At 47.0% G+C, this 17,375-nt stretch overlaps 1 protein-coding gene across 1 annotated transcript in view; it reads left to right on the forward strand.

The window, feature by feature from the left end:
- Positions 1-17,375, forward strand: part of FGD5 (FYVE, RhoGEF and PH domain containing 5) — a 108,084-nt gene that overhangs the window by 77,439 nt on the left and 13,270 nt on the right. The window contains exons 6-13 of the mRNA XM_019746997.2: positions 935-1,095; positions 1,371-1,527; positions 2,161-2,248; positions 3,883-3,933; positions 4,520-4,578; positions 10,090-10,161; positions 11,153-11,221; positions 15,675-15,758. Of these exons, the coding sequence (XP_019602556.2) occupies positions 935-1,095; positions 1,371-1,527; positions 2,161-2,248; positions 3,883-3,933; positions 4,520-4,578; positions 10,090-10,161; positions 11,153-11,221; positions 15,675-15,758 (741 nt within the window). The remainder of the gene's footprint in view (positions 1-934; positions 1,096-1,370; positions 1,528-2,160; positions 2,249-3,882; positions 3,934-4,519; positions 4,579-10,089; positions 10,162-11,152; positions 11,222-15,674; positions 15,759-17,375) is intronic.

A 17,375-nucleotide genomic window follows, 5' to 3' on the forward strand; every position in this document is an offset into this window, starting at 1 on the left:
TGATCATCCTTTCTGAATGTTGTAAAGATGGTTTGACCTTCCGGATTTGGGCTGGATCACATGACCCCTGATGCTGAGGTTTTCCTGGTGTGCATTGCTCCACAATTCAAGGTCGTTTCAGGATATCCCATGTATTTAAAACTGCAGACCTGGGCCTCATGCAAAAGCAGGTGTATTTAAAGATAAGATATTTTTGTTGTGAGAAAGAAGTCATGCAGTCTTATAATTTTAATGCTTATTAAATTTAATTTTCAAAGGAACTTAATCATGGTACAGAAATTTTAGAAGACAGAGACAAAAAGAAAAAAAAATTCATTCTTAATTCCATACCCCTGACACTGCCACTATTTCCATTTCACTCTGTTTCCTTTTCGCTTTTTCCGTTGTTCATTTTTTACACAACTTTGTTCCAGTGGGAAGACAACTTCTTGATTTCTTAGCGTCAGGACATGAATATTTTACATAGTTACCATCTGCATCATTTTTAGTGACTGGTTAACACACCATAAAATGGATGCCTATGATTTCCTTAGACTTTGCTTTGAAACAACACAGCTCATGAATCTCTCCAAAGATGGATCAGTGTCAAGCAGAGCTTTATCTTTCTTCAGAGAAGGAATTACCCAGCTTCTCACTCACCTTGTAAAAGAAGAGCATACACCCAAATTCCCACAGGGAGGGGGCGGAATAAATGCTTTAAGCCCTACTCCATGCCAGGAGTTGTGATGCGTGCTCTTTGGGCATCAGTTACCCATGATCACAAGTGTGTGTTATCAGCCCCGTTTCACAGGTGAAAACGCTGGGATCTGAGATACTGGTTTAAGATCCCGGGTGGTCTGTTTGTAGGCCAGGCCCCCAAAGCCACAGGGGAACTTCCAGGGAGGAGTTGTGCTGTGTCTATCAACCCATGGGTGACAGGCCTTTTGGGTTTCAGGATTTCCACGGAGCTGTCATGAGGGCCTTGGATGAAATGGACCAAGAGGGCAAAGACACGTTGGCCAGGGAGGAGCTGAGGCGTGGTCTGAGCGAACTCCCAGCTGTCCTTGACCTTCACGTGGGAATGCTGGAAGAGCTGGGGGAGAGGCTGCTGCACTGGTGAGCAGTCCCAGACTCCCACCCCTGCTTCTGGTGCCCTAGGAGATTGGGGGGCAGTTAAAAACCCCATCACATGAAATGATCTCCATCTGACAAATGGAGGGAGAAGCCGAGACACAGAGGTGGGAGGTCATTTGCCCAAACTAAAACAAGTGTGTGGGGGCTGAGCGGGGATCCCACCCAGGGAATGGTTCCAGTGTTGACTAACGCTGCACTGGTCACAAGGCCGAGTTCTCACTGTCGTCCGCCCCCTCCGCGCCCCCTCACGGCTGCAGGGAGGACCAGCAGAAGGTGGCCGATGTCTTCCTGGCCCGGGAGCAGGAGTTTGAGCACCACGCTGCTCACATCCTGCAGTACGACAGGTATCTCAGTCTGCTCGCTGAGAACTGCCTCCACTCTCCCCGGCTGGCAGCTGTCGTCCGTGAATTTGAGGTGGGTCCCTTGGTCCTCTGAGAACCTGCTCTAAGGATGCAGGGGTGGGGGGCATGGAAGGGCTTAAAGCAAATGAGTGGGGTTTCTTGGTATGTCTGAAGCTGCGGGGAGGGGAGCAGAGGGGAATACCCAGCCAGGAGAGGAGGGGGTGACCCAGCAGGAGGGAAAACCCAGAACCCAGAACATCCCCGGCTGGGCAATCGATGACAACTTGGTAAGCCCCAGCCACAGGGAGAATTTCAGCGACCATTCTTCTGTCCCACTAGAAAAGCACAAAGCACCATGGGGCCCCAGCCGGATTGCATGGTCAACAAATGGCTACCAACTGAGGATTCAGTTATTGGGCAGAAAATAAGGGGCTTTTTTCTGTTACGAATACTGGATGCACAGCAGGGACTGGGAGAGGCATATTAGTTACTGAGTGGTATATAGACTGTGAGCCTGAAGGAATGAACTGTCACAGCGGAGTGGTAGTCATCTGGGAGGCCTTCCTGGAGGAGGGGAACCTGGTTTGGAGATGGGTTTGGCCGGGAACAGGTGTGGATGGGACAGTGCAGGTGGCACTCTGTGAGCCTGGTGACTTCAGACATGAGTCCCTGATGGAGTTTTGTCCTCCGCATCTTTTGGGAGCAGCAGAGTCAGCAAGGAGGCGGCCAGAACATGAAGCACCGGCTGCTGCGGGTTGTTCAGCGTCTCTTCCAATACCAAGTGCTCCTCACAGGTGGGCACCCTGGGAGGTCATGGTGCACTGAGGTGGTACCTGAGTAGGGGTGGGAGTGACAGTTGCAAGATGTGTGGTGACAACTACCCTGGCAGGAAGATGTGGGAGGCAGTGCTCTCAGTTCCTGCCTCCTGTCCCTCTGGAGGGGCCAGACCCTGCCACCACCTCACCTCTAGCTGAGCTTTGGACTCCCTGCTGTCCTCTTGGAAACCATGATTCAGTGGCCACCTCCTTTATCTTCCTCCAGCCTCTCCATCCTAAACACAGCAATTCACACCTTCCCCCATTCTGTATTTCTTCCCTGCATTGGTGGGTGTCTGATTTCCCTAAAGCTCTTCTTATCAACAAAGCCTCCTTGTGGCCAAATCAGTGGATATTTTCACCTGGAACCTTCTGACCCTCTCTGTGGCTTTGCCACTGACCATTTCTTGCTTCTTTCACCCTGAGAGCTCTGTGACATACTTGCTCCCAGCCTCTCTCTGACCACTCCTTTGCCTCTCTGTGGATGCGCTCTCTTCCTCCACTGTCCTGTAAGGGTCCGTGTTTTTTGGGACTCAGTCCTGGCTCCTCTTTTCCTTTCCTGTCTACAAATTCTCCCTATGGACTGTTGTCCCTTCCCCTATGTCCACGTGACAAAAATACACCTCTGTCCTGAGCTGCAGACCCACTTACCCAACTGCCTCCCAAATGGACAAAAGACCCCTGGCCTGGGGACCAGATCTTCTACTCAGGGTGACAGACGTGCACATGGAGAGATACGCATGTAATCCCAGGGGCCAGGAGACAGAATTTATACATTTAATTCAATAAATATTTATTGAGCATCTGTTATGTACCAGGCCTTGTGCTAAATGCTAGAGATATAGCAGTGAATTAAACGGCCAAACCCTATGACACTATGGAGCTTATACTCAAACAAATAAGGAAATAAAAGTATTACAGTCAGTGATAAGAGCTCTGAAGAAAAATAAAGCAGGTGAACAGGGCTCTGAATTAGATACAGCACATGGGAGAGACCTCTCTGAGGAGGTAACATTCCAGAAATCTCAGCAAATTGAAGACATGCGCCCTAAGAAGATCTGGAAGAAGAAAGTACCAGGTAGAGGGAATAGTGAGTGCAGAGGCCCTGGGGTAGGAACAAGTGTGGCATGTTCAGGAAATAGCAAGAATGCCAGCATTGCCAGAATGAATGAGTGACGTGAAGAAGTAGCTAGAGCGAGGCCAGCCTGTGTAGAGCCTTGTGGTTACAAATGTGTTAAAGTTTTAGCACATCACACTCTACTGTGTTGGTGGTCACATTTGCCTCTCCCAGTAGATTGTGCACTTCTTGAACGCAGGGTCTCACTTCGTTTGTGTTTGAAGGCATAGCACAGTGCCCGGCACACAGCAGGTGATCAATAGATACTTGTTGAATGAGTGAATGACTAGAAGTGGTGACAGTGGTGCTGGTGGTGGTCCTGGGGGCCTGGTTTTGTGCAGGTGCGGTATTGTTTTGGGGCTAACGGGTGAGGGTGGAAACCCCATTCTTCTGAAACTTTTCCTCCATCTCTGGAGAGAGAGGGGCTCCTGTTGTGGACGGGGCGGGGCTGGCCTCACTGGAGCAGACTGACTCCTAGCTCTTGTTCTGCCTGCAGACTATTTAAATAACCTTTGCCCGGACTCCGCTGAGTACGATAACACACAAGGTAAGTCCAGCATGAACCCAGAGGAGGGAACACACTTCTGTTTTGCCCCAACGCTGGACTCCATGTCAGTTCCAAGCCCAGGACATAGTCCCCTCCCTGCCATTGGGGGTGCAGTGGCATGAAGCCTCCAGGCTTCTGAGGTGATTCCCCATTCACCTTAACACAGGACTCCCCAGGATGGGCTGTTGTCCAGTCAGAGGAGGAGAAGGGAGTGACCAGAATTTGGTGCTAAGAGGTGGTGTCAGGTCTAAAAACCTTACCTCAGGATCCCCGTTTTCTCCCAGTTCTATGTGACTGTTTCTACTGTGACCTGCCAGTGCAGTCCCTATTTTAACATGCTCAGTTTAGAACCAGGGAAACTGCGGCACAAAGTGGTCAGATGACTGTCAAGGTCATTTAGGCAGTAGTGGCAAAGCTAGGGTTGGGCCTGATCTACCCCCGGCCATGGGAAAAATTGGTGCCACCCACTTAAAAGGCCCTGCAAGTGCAGTGATGGGGGGGGGAGAGGACAAGGAAGAGGCGAGGAGGGGGCAGCCAGATGGCCCTCCCCAGAAGGCCCAGCTCTCTGCTCCGCTTCCCTCTGCAGGTGCGCTGACCCTCATCTCCAAAGTCACAGACCACGCCAACGACAGCATGGAGCAAGGGGTAAGTCCAGCCTCTGGGCCGTTCTCTGGGGTACAGGTCAAGGACCCCCTGTCCCCTGCCCAGGTCTGCCTTGAAGTATAACTTACGGACTATAAATTGCACATGTTTAAAGTGTACAGTTAGATACAATTTGATGTTATATACAATTTGATGTTTGTATGTACCTGAAATCATTTCCACAATCACAATGCAGTACTTGTCCATCACCCCAAAAAGTTTCCTTGTACACCTTTGTAAGCCCCATCCCCCCATTTCCAGGCAACCACTGGTCTGCCTGCTATCACTGTAGATTAGTTTGCATTTTCTAGCATTTTATAAAATGGAATTATTCAGTATGTGCTCTTTTTTTGTCTGCCTTCTTTCACTCCTTTGTCAGATGTGTGATTTACAAATCTTTTCTCCCAGTCGGTGGCATATCTTGTCATTCTCTTAACAGTGTCTGTGGAATTCTTAATTTTGATAAAGCCCACTTTATCAATTTTTTCTTTTATGGATCATGATTTTAATGTTATATCTAAGAAATCTTTGCCTCACTCAAGGTTACAAAGTTTCTCCCCTGTTTTTCCTAGTTTTACGTTTTACATTTAGGTTTCTGAGTCCATCTTAAGTTGATATTTATGTATGGTGTGAGGGTGTATACACGTGGCTTCTAGCTGCCGGTACTAGGCCAATCCTCGTGAAAATCTTTAGGAGAAAAATTCAACGTCTGGTTGCAAGGTCAGACTTTTGAGACTTGAAATCAAATTGGCCGTTGATGGCTCTCTTCTCAGCATAGAAGTAAAATGTCTTCCTCCAGAAGAGAGTGAGGACACATGTGCAAGGCAGGACTGACCATTTTCACCTTTATTTTTTTAAATAAACTTCATTTTTTAAAATAACCTTTTAATGAGGTAAACTATACATAATAAAAAATGTACTATGTTAACCATTTTTAAGCACACAGTTCAGCGGCATTAAGTACGTTCACGTTATTGTGCAACCATCATTATTACCATCCATCTCCAGAACCTTTTAACTGTCTCCAACTGAAACTCTGTACCCATTAAACACTAATTCTCCATTCTCCCCTCCCTTAGCCCCTGGCAACCACCATTCTACTTTCTGAATAGACTTTATTTTTTAGAGCAATTTTAGATTTACAGGAAAAATTGAGACGGTAATACAGAGAGCTCTTATGTGTCCCACACACAGTTTCTCTTATTATTAACATATTAGTATGGTACATTTGTTGCATTAAAGAACCAATATTGATACCATATTATTAACTAAAGACCATAGTTCATTCACAATGTCCTTACTTTTTGCCTAATGTCGTGTTCCAGGTTGCCATCCAGGATATCATATTTCATTTAGTCATCATATCTCCTTAGACTCCGCTTGACTGTGACAGTTTCTCAGACTTATCCTTGTTTTTGATGATCTTGACACTTTTGAGGAATACTAGTCGAGTATATTATAGGATGTCCCTCTATTGGAATTTGTCTGATATTTTTCTCATAATTAGACTAGGTTTGTGATTTGGGGGACGGAGATCATAGAAATAAAGTACCACTTTCATAACATCATATGACGCAACATGATTTATGCTGTTGATGTTGAGTGATCCTCTGGCTGAGTTAGTGTTTACCAGGTTTCTCTACAGTAAAGTTACACACACACACACACACACACACACACACACACACACACACCTTGTCCATACTCTTCAGAAGAAAATCACTCTGCACAGCCCACATTTAAGGAATGGGGAGTTACGCTAACTCTTCTTGAAGGCAGAGTATCTACCTAAATTATTTAGAATTCTTCTGCATGGGAGATTTTTCTCTTCTCCCTCATTTCTTATTGTAGTCATTATAAATAAATAAATCATTTATGTCAGTAGGGACTCATAGATATTTACTTTATGCTTTGGGTTATAATCTCCAACTGCTTTATTTATTTTATTTCTCTAATTGTTCCAGTGTTGGCTATTGGGAGCCCTTTCAAATGGTTCTCATATGCCTTTCAGATGACCCCATGCATATAAATCTGAGTGTTTTCATTTGTTTATTTTTTTTCAGTACTTCCTTACTTACGGGCACTACACAATGCTTCAGGCTCATCTAGTATATTTCCTGCCCCAGGCTTAGAATCAGACATTTCTCCAAGGAGCCCTGGTGCCTTGAATTGTTTGCTGGTACTTAGAAAACAAGACCTGGGCACTAGGTGTGCTCATTGCTACTGGGTTACCATTTTGTTTAGTTCATCTTAGCTAACAGAGCAAAGGAGTATATGTGTATATACAGTTGACCCTTTAACAACACGGGAGTTAGGGACTCTCACCTCCGCTGCAATTGAAAATCCATGTATAACTATAGTCATGCCTTCCACATATGCAGATTCCCAGGCTTGGAGTTGACCCTTGAACAACTCGACTTTAAACTGTGTGGATCAATTGAACTGCAGTCAGTTGGAAAAAAAAAACCTGTGTAAGGCTGTGGCGTACAGCATAAGGAATAGAGTCAGTGGAACTGGAACAGCTGTACACGATGTCAGAGAGGTAGTAGATTGGGGGCGGGGGGTTATCACTTTGTGAGGGGTATAAATGTCTATTACATTGTTTTGTACACCTGAAACTAATGAAAAAAATAAAAAATAAAAAATGAAGGGAAAAAAAACCTGTACATAAGGACCCATGCAATTCAGACTTGTGTTGTTCAAAGGTCAACCCATGTATGTATGTATGTATGTATGTATGTATGTATATATATATATGTACACACACACACATACACACACTATTTTCTATACATAACCATCTGTATATATATTAAGCTAAATGAGAGTTCTTACTGATGCCTCCAACTCTAATTTTTACCACGTGGATCATTCTAGCCTCCTCCCCTTGCTTTTCATAAATTTCCACTCCAACAGTGAGAAACCTGGCTCCCACCATCCATTATCCACTTACTTAATAGGCCAATTTACCTTAATTCTTGAAAGATATTTTTCCTGGGTATAGAAATCTGGGTTGACCAATTTTTTCTTTCAGTACCTTAAAGATGCCACTCTATTGTCTTAAAGCCTACATAGTTTCTGATAATAAATATGCCGTAAAGATTACATTTATCTTTCTTATGTAATGTCTCTTTTTTTCTGGCTGTCTTCAAGGTCTTCTGTTTACAATTGACTTTTAGATTATGAGGTGTGGTTTTAGGAGCTTGGGTTGTGATTGTCAAGCTTTCTGGATCTGTGGTTTGTTGTCAATTCATTAATTTGAGACAGTTCTCTTGGATGATCTGTTCTTTCCCCCCACCCCTGCATTCTTTTTTTCTCTTTGTGTTTCAGTTTGGTTAATCTCTACTTATCTGTCTCCAAGTTCACTGATTCTTTCCTCAGCTATGTTCAGTTTGCTGCTAAGCCTGTCAAAGGAATTCTTCGTTTATTATATCATGGTTTTTGTTTTTAACATTTCCATTTGCTCTTGTACCATTTCCATCTCCGCTGAAGTTCTCCATCTGTTCACATACACTGCCCACCTTTTCCACTAGCTCCTTCAACAAATTAATCATAGTTACTCTGAAGTCCCTGTCTGATGGTTCCAACCTCTGTGTCACCTCCCATTCTGGTTTTGTTAAATGTTTTATTTCTTGAAAATGAGCTGGGGTTCTTCTTAGGTTTTTTTTTTGTGTTTCTCATAATTTTTGATTGAATACCAGACATTTATGTGAAGAAAAACTATGGAGACTGAGGAGACTAGTCTCTATCCCCAGAAGTGGGTGTGCCTCTTTTTCTTGTCATGCTGTTCACGTGGGGATAGGCGTTGGGTCAATCCAGTTAGTAGTTGAACTGGGTTTGCGTTTTGTTGTTGCCATTGTCACCTTCAGAGCCCCACAGACTTCATTCTCCTCAAGAAGAGGGCTGTTGTTACTTGGTGCGGTTTGTGGGGCCTGATGTGCCCCAGAGTTATTATAGTCCTGCTCCATCCTCAGCTTTTAGCAGTCCTTGCACCACAGAAGGGGTCTCTCTCGTGCTTTTGCCCCTCTCAGAGGTAGACTGCTATGTCCTATCACCCAGTGCGAGGCTCATAAGTCTTGGCTTGGCAGGCGAGCCTCAGACTTAAGCAGGGCCTACGAGCCCAGTTCTCTCAGCATCGCTGCTCTTCTTCCTGCATGGCAGCCAAACTCTGCCTTGTATCTCTGGTGGGTCTTGGACAGGTTCCTACTTTGTATCGGTGCACAGTCCTGGGCCCAAGGGGTTACGCCCCCCTTTCCTTGGGGCAGACAGCATTTGCTCCACCACCAAGGACAGGGGTTCTTTCTGGCTCTTGCCCTGCCCTAGTCTTCCTTGTGAGCGCCTGGTGGGAGCATCTGGTGGAAGCTTCTAGAAAAGAGCTTGCAAGTGACTGTAGATATTCCTTGTGCCTGGGACTCCCTGATATTCTAAACTGACCCACCATCTCACATCTGCCCTTTAAGAATCCATTAACCTTTTAGCTGCTTTCTTCTTACCCTCCTTTATGCTGACCACCACTTCCTCTTGTGTGTCACCAAAGGCATAACCATTCCTATGTCTCCTGGTTCTGCTGAGGGGCTTGTCAGTCTTGGGATTTCATTCAGTTGGTTGCCTTGTGACCTCTACTCTCCAGTAGGCTTAAGAAGGGTTATGATTTTGTAGATTATCTGGCTTTGTCTGCCTGGTATGGTGGGGGCATTGTTCTCTGGCAGCTTTCTGTACCATAAATGGAAATGAAACAACTGTTATACATTTCTAATGTGTAGGATTTTATGCCCAAAACTATGGACAGTGTAAAGATCTTTTCAAGGTGATTTCTCTACACACAATTTTCATCTCATTAGTTGACTTGAGAACCTGACCCAGTGTAAGATTCAAGGGGCACCTGCCCCATGGGTTAGGTGCTTGTTATTGCTAGTATTACGGGGTGCTGTGCAGAGGGGAGGGAGGCGTGTCACTTTACATGTTGTGGGTAACCCAGAGGGGAACCCACAAGGAGTTCTCGGGCACACTTACTTTTCTTCAAGGAGCACAGACCCATTTTTCGCCCCAAGTGGTGCATTTTCTTGGTTACTGTCCCTCAGAGGCCATACCCTAGGCAGTAAGCCCAGAGAGACATCCAGCCTTGGGCATCTGTCATCTCTGGGTTACTAAAGTCTGGGTTCTCCAGGCCTTATGGGGAACATGAGCTTAGAGTAGGAGCAGTGGCCCAGAGACAAACGGGTATCAGACAGCACAGCAAGGCCGAGACTAGCTTTGTGGCACGCAGAAAGATGGCAGCATCAGACCCCATGCCCAGAAGGACTAGCCTGATTACGGGCAGTCCTCATCCTTGGCACCCAGTAGACCTGGGCGCAGGTCCCAACCCTGCCCCTGACGGGAGGTTGCACTTTGGGCAACGTCCTTCTGGGATCCATTTCTTTCTCTGAAGCAGAAGCAATGCCACCCCTTCGAGAGGAGATAAGACCCCTTGAAGGGGCCCTGACCATCTCCTCATCGCTCTGCTCCCACCCACAGGAAAACCTGCAGAAGCTGGTCCACATCGAGCACAGTGTCCGGGGCCAAGGGGATCTCCTCCAGCCAGGAAGGGTGAGTGCCACCGCCACGGTGGGCAGGGGCAGAGGGCGTCCTGGCAACAGGCTGGCGAGGCTCTGATAAGCCCCATTGTTTAGCTGGGCTGGCCCCAGACAGGCCTGGCTGCAGGTGCTGTTTACCCGAGGAGGAGAGAGGGCAGGGCCAGGCTCATGGGGCCCGTGGGCTGCCTCCTCTGGGGTTTTCCACTCTCAGCGCCTTTAAAGAAACAGTGCCATTTGGGTTCAGTGTTCCCTGTGGTTCTCTTCACCTCTGAGAAGAAGAGACACCAAGTATTTTCAGTTTTGTCCAGCATTGCTGGGAAATCAGGAAAACCATCTCTCAAGAGCCCCAACAAAGCATCTTAAAAATAACATTTTCCAAGAGACAAATTTGCCCACTTTTAAGGCTCCCAATGGAAAACATAAAACTCAGCTCAAAAATAGTAAAAAACGTGTCCATTACCTGATACCGTCCATGAAGGACAAAGAAATGAGAGATTGTGCTCAGGAGATTTTACTCAGAATTAGCAGGGATCTCACTGGTCTGAGAGTCTGTAAACTCACACTTAGTGTTTTGGCCTGAGTCATCAGTTCAGTAAATATTTATTAAGCATCTATTTGTATTCTCCAGAATATAAGGGGGATGTAGCGACAGTTCGCACGTCTTCAGGTGTTGTAGCAAACCTTCAGAGGCTCTGTTCTGAATGGACTCTCGTGGCAGCAAATCGGGGAGAGAGTCATTGTTTGGACACTCTGTGGCCAGAACAGTGTCTGGGGCTTCGTATAATTCAAAGTGGAACACTCCTGAACAGCTGAGCTGCCTAGCTCCAGAACTGCTGTCACATACAGAGCATTGCTCTTAAGCTGGGAATTCCCCCAGGAGCTGCTTTCTGGTCCACTGGGAAGCATCATAATTGAAGTTTCTCAAGGGCCTCCCCCCACCCACCCTCCTCTAGGGGAGTAGGAAGCATCAGCCTGACCACCAAGGTCTGCTTCTCTCCCCACAGGAGTTTCTGAAGGAAGGGACACTGATGAAAGTAACAGGGAAAAACAGACGCCCACGGCACCTCTTCCTGGTAAGTATCAGGCCCCCAAACTAAGCCCCGGGACTGTTAAATTCTGTGAAATTTTCTAGCACCAGCATTCAAGGACAACCGGAAGGGAAGGGGTGAGACTAGAACAGAGCCGAATCTGTAGGTTGATCATTCTGTATAGCTGAGCTTTCTGGGAAGCTGAGAGCTTAACCCTTGGAAACCACAGCCCAGCCCTCATTTATTATTTCAATGATTTTGAATGGAATGATGCCAAAATTTAATTACCTGTGTCCACATCTTAAACATCCTAAAACCAGGAATAACTTGTTCAACTGCCTTATCTAACACATGAGAAAACAGATCCAGAAGGAAGAGCTGACTGGGCCAGATCTCCCAGAAGGTTGGTGGCAGAGGCCTGGAGGGAACCAGAGCTGTGTCTCCCCCATGCCCCCGAGTCCAGCACTTCCTGTGTACAAGACAGAATGTAATGCAGCATGTTTGATGGTTCACAGTCATAGCTGGAATACCAGGGGATGTCCAGCCTGTGTGGTAGTAACATCCGCCTCAGTCGCCACTGAACGACAAGCAGCTCTTTGCCCCAGTCCTACAATCCTCAAGGTGTTTTGCCTTTAAGTTCTTAAGTCTGTTGGATGTAACTTTTTTCTCTGTTCCTTCACTTTTAGCTGTTATTTCTTGTTACTCTCAGTCATGGCTGGCTCTAACAGCCTCCTTCACTTTGTTAGAATTGCGTGCAAAGTAATAGTAAATGGGCTCTGAGTAAGTGTCTAAGAAAACTCTCTATTTCAGACATTTACTGAGCACCTCCTATGTGGTGGGTACTGGAAACCAAGAGATAAAAGTCACATGGTCTACCTTCAGCACATGTTGTAAATATCGAGTTATGAGAATGACATGGATAGAGTCTCATGGGCCATGGAAGCAAAGAGGAGGATCCAAGAGTCAGCCAGGGAATAAAAAGAAGATGGACAACAGCAGCGGCAGCAGCTGGCATTTATTGAATGTTGCTGCACGCTGTGCTAAGTGTTTTATGTCTTTCCTGGAGAAAACAATACCCAAGTTAAGCCTGGAAGGAGGGTTAGGAGTTTGTTAGGTAGGGGAAGGAAAGGTGTTTCAGAATTGGGAATAGCATAAGCAGAGGAGAGAGGTGTGAGAAGTGTGGTGTGTTTGGAGGACCTCTGAGTCCCGAGCAATATTTGCCTGGAGAGGAGCCCTTCCACTCATGAGTGGGGTCTATGCCAGGTCTCAAACAGACCCTGCCCATAGAGGGAGAAATTTGGCTACAGACAAGAGATGAGATCCCTGGGGGATCTTTGAAAGGGATTTGAGAGCTAAGCAGTGGAGCGTTCATATTTAAGTTCTCAAAAGGATCTGATAATCGCCACAGATGCTTGAGTCCCTTTCTCTAGGTAGTTTTTTTTTTAACCTCTGCTTACATACCTGTAGTGACGGGGTGCTCACTGCTTGCTGTGACATTCATTCGTTCTGCAGCTTCTTACCAGTCTCTTTCTGGGTCCCCCCAAGACCTTTTCTTTTCCAGGACAAAAAAGGGAGGCGTCCAGGATGGTGATGAGAAGCACAGGCTTTGGAGTCAGACAGACTGGTTTCACCTCCCAGATCTGACACTTACTGGCTGTGAGAGCCTGTGTCCTTCTCTTGACAACAGGGGAAATAGTCCCTCCTGTACATGAGAGGAGTGTGTGAAGCACACAGGAGTGTGTGCAGCTAAAGCAGAGGGAGCTCCATCTTGGTTCCCCATCTGGCCTCCTCCTCTGGCCGTGTCCCTCTCATAGGGACCTTGAATGCCAAGCACAGTTGCAGAGTCATGATTTTCCCCAGTCCGTCCTCCTCCCTCGCTCCTTCCCCCACGCTCCCTCCAGCATCGAATTGGCCCTTCATCTGGCCCTTCTCACTCACAATGAACAGCCTGGGTCTCTGCTTTGCTGTCCTTATTAGTCCACTAGCCGCCCAGGGTCTGAAGCGAGGTTCCCTTCTCTCAGTCAGCACAGCACCCTCCCCTGAGCAGGTGTGATCATCTCCACCGGAGGGGTAGAGGGCAGGAGGACGCACAGACAGGTTCTTGAGCGCCACAGGAAACACACTGAAGGAAGAAATTTTATTCCTCCTAAGGTGCCAGTTTCATAAAATAAGCTCAACTGCAGAATAAACTCAGGGCATCTGCCCACCAGCACAAGGGTTTCGGTGATGCTGTGGAGAGGTTCCCACCTGGGCCTCCACATGCCCGCTGCCCCGCGCAGTGCATGGGGCTGCCCTCTGGAGCCTCACCCTTGTAAGCAGTTCCCCCTTACTTCATCAAGAATTTCTCTTCTTTCCTCCAAATCGGGGCTGTAAAACACACAGCTTTGGAGAGGAAAGGAGAACCATGGGCAATTAGGAGGCAGCACGGTCCTGAACCCATCATAAAACCTCAGGGTGCTAATGGCAGTTGCCATGGCAGCAGGTGCTCAAGCAGCAGCCACAAAAAGGCTGGGACTGCTCTGGTGAGTGACACCGGTGGATTCCTCCTGAGCGAGGCTCTGTGCTGGGGTTTGGTCACTGTCCCCAGATGGGGCCAGGGCTGTGTGGCCATGCCCCAACACACCACACCCGAACACACTAGAGGCATACTCATGTACGTACCACCCTGTCTCTGCGACTGTGAGCTCTGTGATCTCGGGCAGCTTATGGAGCCAACCTGTGCCTCAGTTTTCCCCTCTGTGAAATGGGGCTGATAATGATAGTGCCTGCCTGGTGGGATTGTTGGAGGCATAATTGAGATCATTCCTGTCAGGTGCTTAGCCCATACCTGGCACAGAATGACTGTCCAAAGCAGGGTAGCTCTTGTCATTCATTATAAGAAGAGCAGAGCTGGGGGGCCTTTGAAGGCTCCCCTCATCCAGGGGTCAGCCTGCCCCCTGTTTTTGTTAATGAAGGTCAGTTGGAACACAGCCTCACGCATTAATTTATGGATCATCTGTGGCTGCTTTGGGGCAGCAGCGGCTGAGTTGAATGGTTGTGACAGAGACCGTCTGGCCTATAAGGACTTAAATACGTACTGCCTAGCCCTTTACAAAAACATTGGCTGGCCCTGGTCTACACCACCTCCAGTTAGACACAGTGAGGCCCAGAGGCAGAAAGGGTTTCCCTAAGGTCACACAGCAGCTCATTGTCCCAGCCAGATCCCCCACACGGCACTAGCTGGGATGTCAGGAACCCAAGAAGAGCTGGTAGTGGGAAAATGCATGCGTTCTGTTCCCTCAGCAGACTGTCTACGGGAGAGGAAAGGTTAACACTGAGCTCTCACCCTGTTTTGGACCCTTACATACCATGTCCAGTTGAGTCCTCCCAGCACCCTTAGTTTTTGTTGGCTCCCATGCAGAGGGCTCACTCGGGGTCATTCTCTCTCAGCTTCCGTAATGAGGTAGGGGCAGAGATGGCCCTAATTTCACAGGTGAAGAAGCTGAGGTTCAGAGAGGGAAACAGCTTGTCCATAGTCACCCAGCATCTACAGAACAGGGTCAGGACTGACAGCCTACGGGCCACCCAGAGTGTGAGGTCATCTTTTCAAACTGTAAATCTTTTAGCCAAACAGAAACCCTCTCTTCTAAGTGACTTTCATCACATTTCTTCCTGTCTACCCTCATGGGGGTGGGGGGGCCTTAGTTGTTCATTCAACAGATACTGAGCACCTACTCATATGTCACTGGAGGTACAGCAGTAGGCAGGACCCACCAGCTCCTTATCCTCAAGGACCTTCCTCCTTCCTGCACTTCTTTCCTTATAGAGGCTTCATTTATATAGAGTAAGATGCCTCAATCTGCAGTGTGCATGTCAGTGTGTATTGGCAAATCCACATCATCATGTAAACACCACCTGGATCAAGATATAGAATGTTTCCAGCCACCCCCCACCCCCCGCCGAAAGTTCTCTCCTGTGCCCCTTAGCAGTCACTTTCCCCCACCCTCACCCTAGGGCACCATTGGCCTGATCTTTGTCACTACAGATTAGTTTTGCCTGTTCTGGAACTTCATATAAATATTACCAAGCAGCGTGTACGCCTCTGTGTCTGGCTTCTTTCACTCAGCATGTGTTGCGATTCATCCATGGTGTCACGTGTACCGTTGGTTCATTCCTTTTGATTGCTGTGTGGTGTCCCACAGTATCGAGGCTCCACAGTTTGTTGATCCATTCACCTGTTGATAGATGTTTGGGTTGTTGCCACTCTTTGGCTATTACAAGTAATGCCTCTGTGCACACCTCTGTACTTGACTTTATGTGGGCACCTGCATGTATTTCTTTTGAGTATTTACCTGGGAGTGGAATTGTGGGGAAGGGCCTCACGTTTTAGCCCAGGGCGGTTGTGCTCTCTTGCGGGCATCACTGGGGAATGCAGGATGTGCTCAGTGATTCTCCAGGACAGAAGGCCGCACAGCCTTCTGGGGCCAAGACACGTCTGATGGGGTTTCCTTCTCCCTAGATGAGCGATGTGCTCCTGTACACGTATCCCCAGAAGGATGGAAAGTACCGGCTGAAGAACACATTGGCAGTGGCCAGCATGAAGGTAAATGCCTAGTGCTAGGCAACCTGGGGTGGGCAGGGGGAGACCCAAGGTGAGGAGGGCTCCCAGACCAGCTGGGAAGAGGGAGCCCTGAGGAAAGTGTTACGTTACACTGTGGGTTACACCAGGATTATGCTATAGGTAGTGAAGGAGGGCTTCCTGAAGGAGGGGCGTTGAGTCCCTTGGGTGGATAATATGTGGACAGATGGGGGAGGGAGAAGAAGGGTGTCCTAGGAGGAGGAAAATTCATAAGCAAAGGCTTGGGGGTAGGAAATAAGTGGGTGTTTGGTACATTTTTTAATTGTGGTAAAATACACACAAAACTTACCATTTTCACCATTTTTAAGTATACAATTCAGTAGCATGAAAGTACATTCACATTGTAGTGTAACCATCACCACCAACCATTTCCAGAACTTTTTCATCTTCCCAAACTGAAACTCCATACCCATCAAACACTAATTCCCTATTGCCTCTCCCCCAGCCCTTAACAACCATTATTCTGTTTTCTGTCTCTGTGATTTTTCATATATTAAAATTTGTTATTATGTAAGTTTCAGGTATACAACTTTATAGTTTGATATCCGTGTATCACCATGCAGTTGACCCCCTTCACTCCTTTCGTTTTCTCCTCAAGCCCCTTCCCCTCTGGTACCACCAATCTGTCCTCTGTATCTATGAATTTCTTTTTGTTTTATTTGTTTGTTTTTAGATTCCACATATAGTGAAGTGACAGGTTATTTGTCTTTCTCCTTCTGACTTCACTTAGCATTATGCTGTCAAGGTCCATCCATGTTGTCACAAATGGCAAGATTTCATGCTTTCTGTGGTTGAGTAGTATTCCATTGTGCATATGTACCACACTGTCCATTCATCCCCTGATGGACACTTAGGTTGTTTCCATATCTTGACTATTGTAAATAATGCTGCAGTGAACATAGGAGTGCAGGTATCTTTTTGAGTTACTATTTTCATATTGTTGGATAAATATCCAGAAGTGAAATTGCTGGGTCCTATCGTAGTTCCATTCTTAATTTTTTGAGGAATCTCCATACTGTTTTCCATAGTGGCTGCATCAATTTATAATCCCACCAGCAGTGTATGAGGATTCTTTCTCTGGGCACCTCATAATAAATAAAGTCATGTAGTATTTGTCTTTTTGCCACTGGCTACTTCGCTTAGCATAATGTCCTCAAGATTCATCCCTGCTGAAGCATGTGTCAGAGTTCCCTTCCTTTTTATGGCTGAATAATATTCCATTGTATGTATAGACCACATTTTGTTTGTCCATTCATCCAGGGATGGACACTTGGGTTGCTTCCACCTCTTGGCTGTGGAGAATAATGCTGATAGGAACTTGGGGGTATAAGTATCTGTTCAAGTGGCAAATATTTCTTAAACAAATGTAAGAGAGATGCCAGAGCAGCTGGACGGTCTCGTGGGTGAGGGCACAGAGACAAGAAGGAAGGGGGGCTGGTCATGTGCGGCCCACTCAGTGTAACTTCATCCCGAATAACAGGGATGGCTGGGAGCTGACGGGCATTTTTGGGCTTAACTCTTAAGAGCAGGCATTTGTAGGAAGTTAGTTCTGGCACAGTGTGGTGAGGGGGCCAGAGTGGG

Source organism: Rhinolophus sinicus, linkage group LG10 (assembly GCF_036562045.2).
Source record: "Rhinolophus sinicus isolate RSC01 linkage group LG10, ASM3656204v1, whole genome shotgun sequence".
NCBI classification, from domain to species: Eukaryota; Metazoa; Chordata; class Mammalia; order Chiroptera; family Rhinolophidae; genus Rhinolophus; species Rhinolophus sinicus.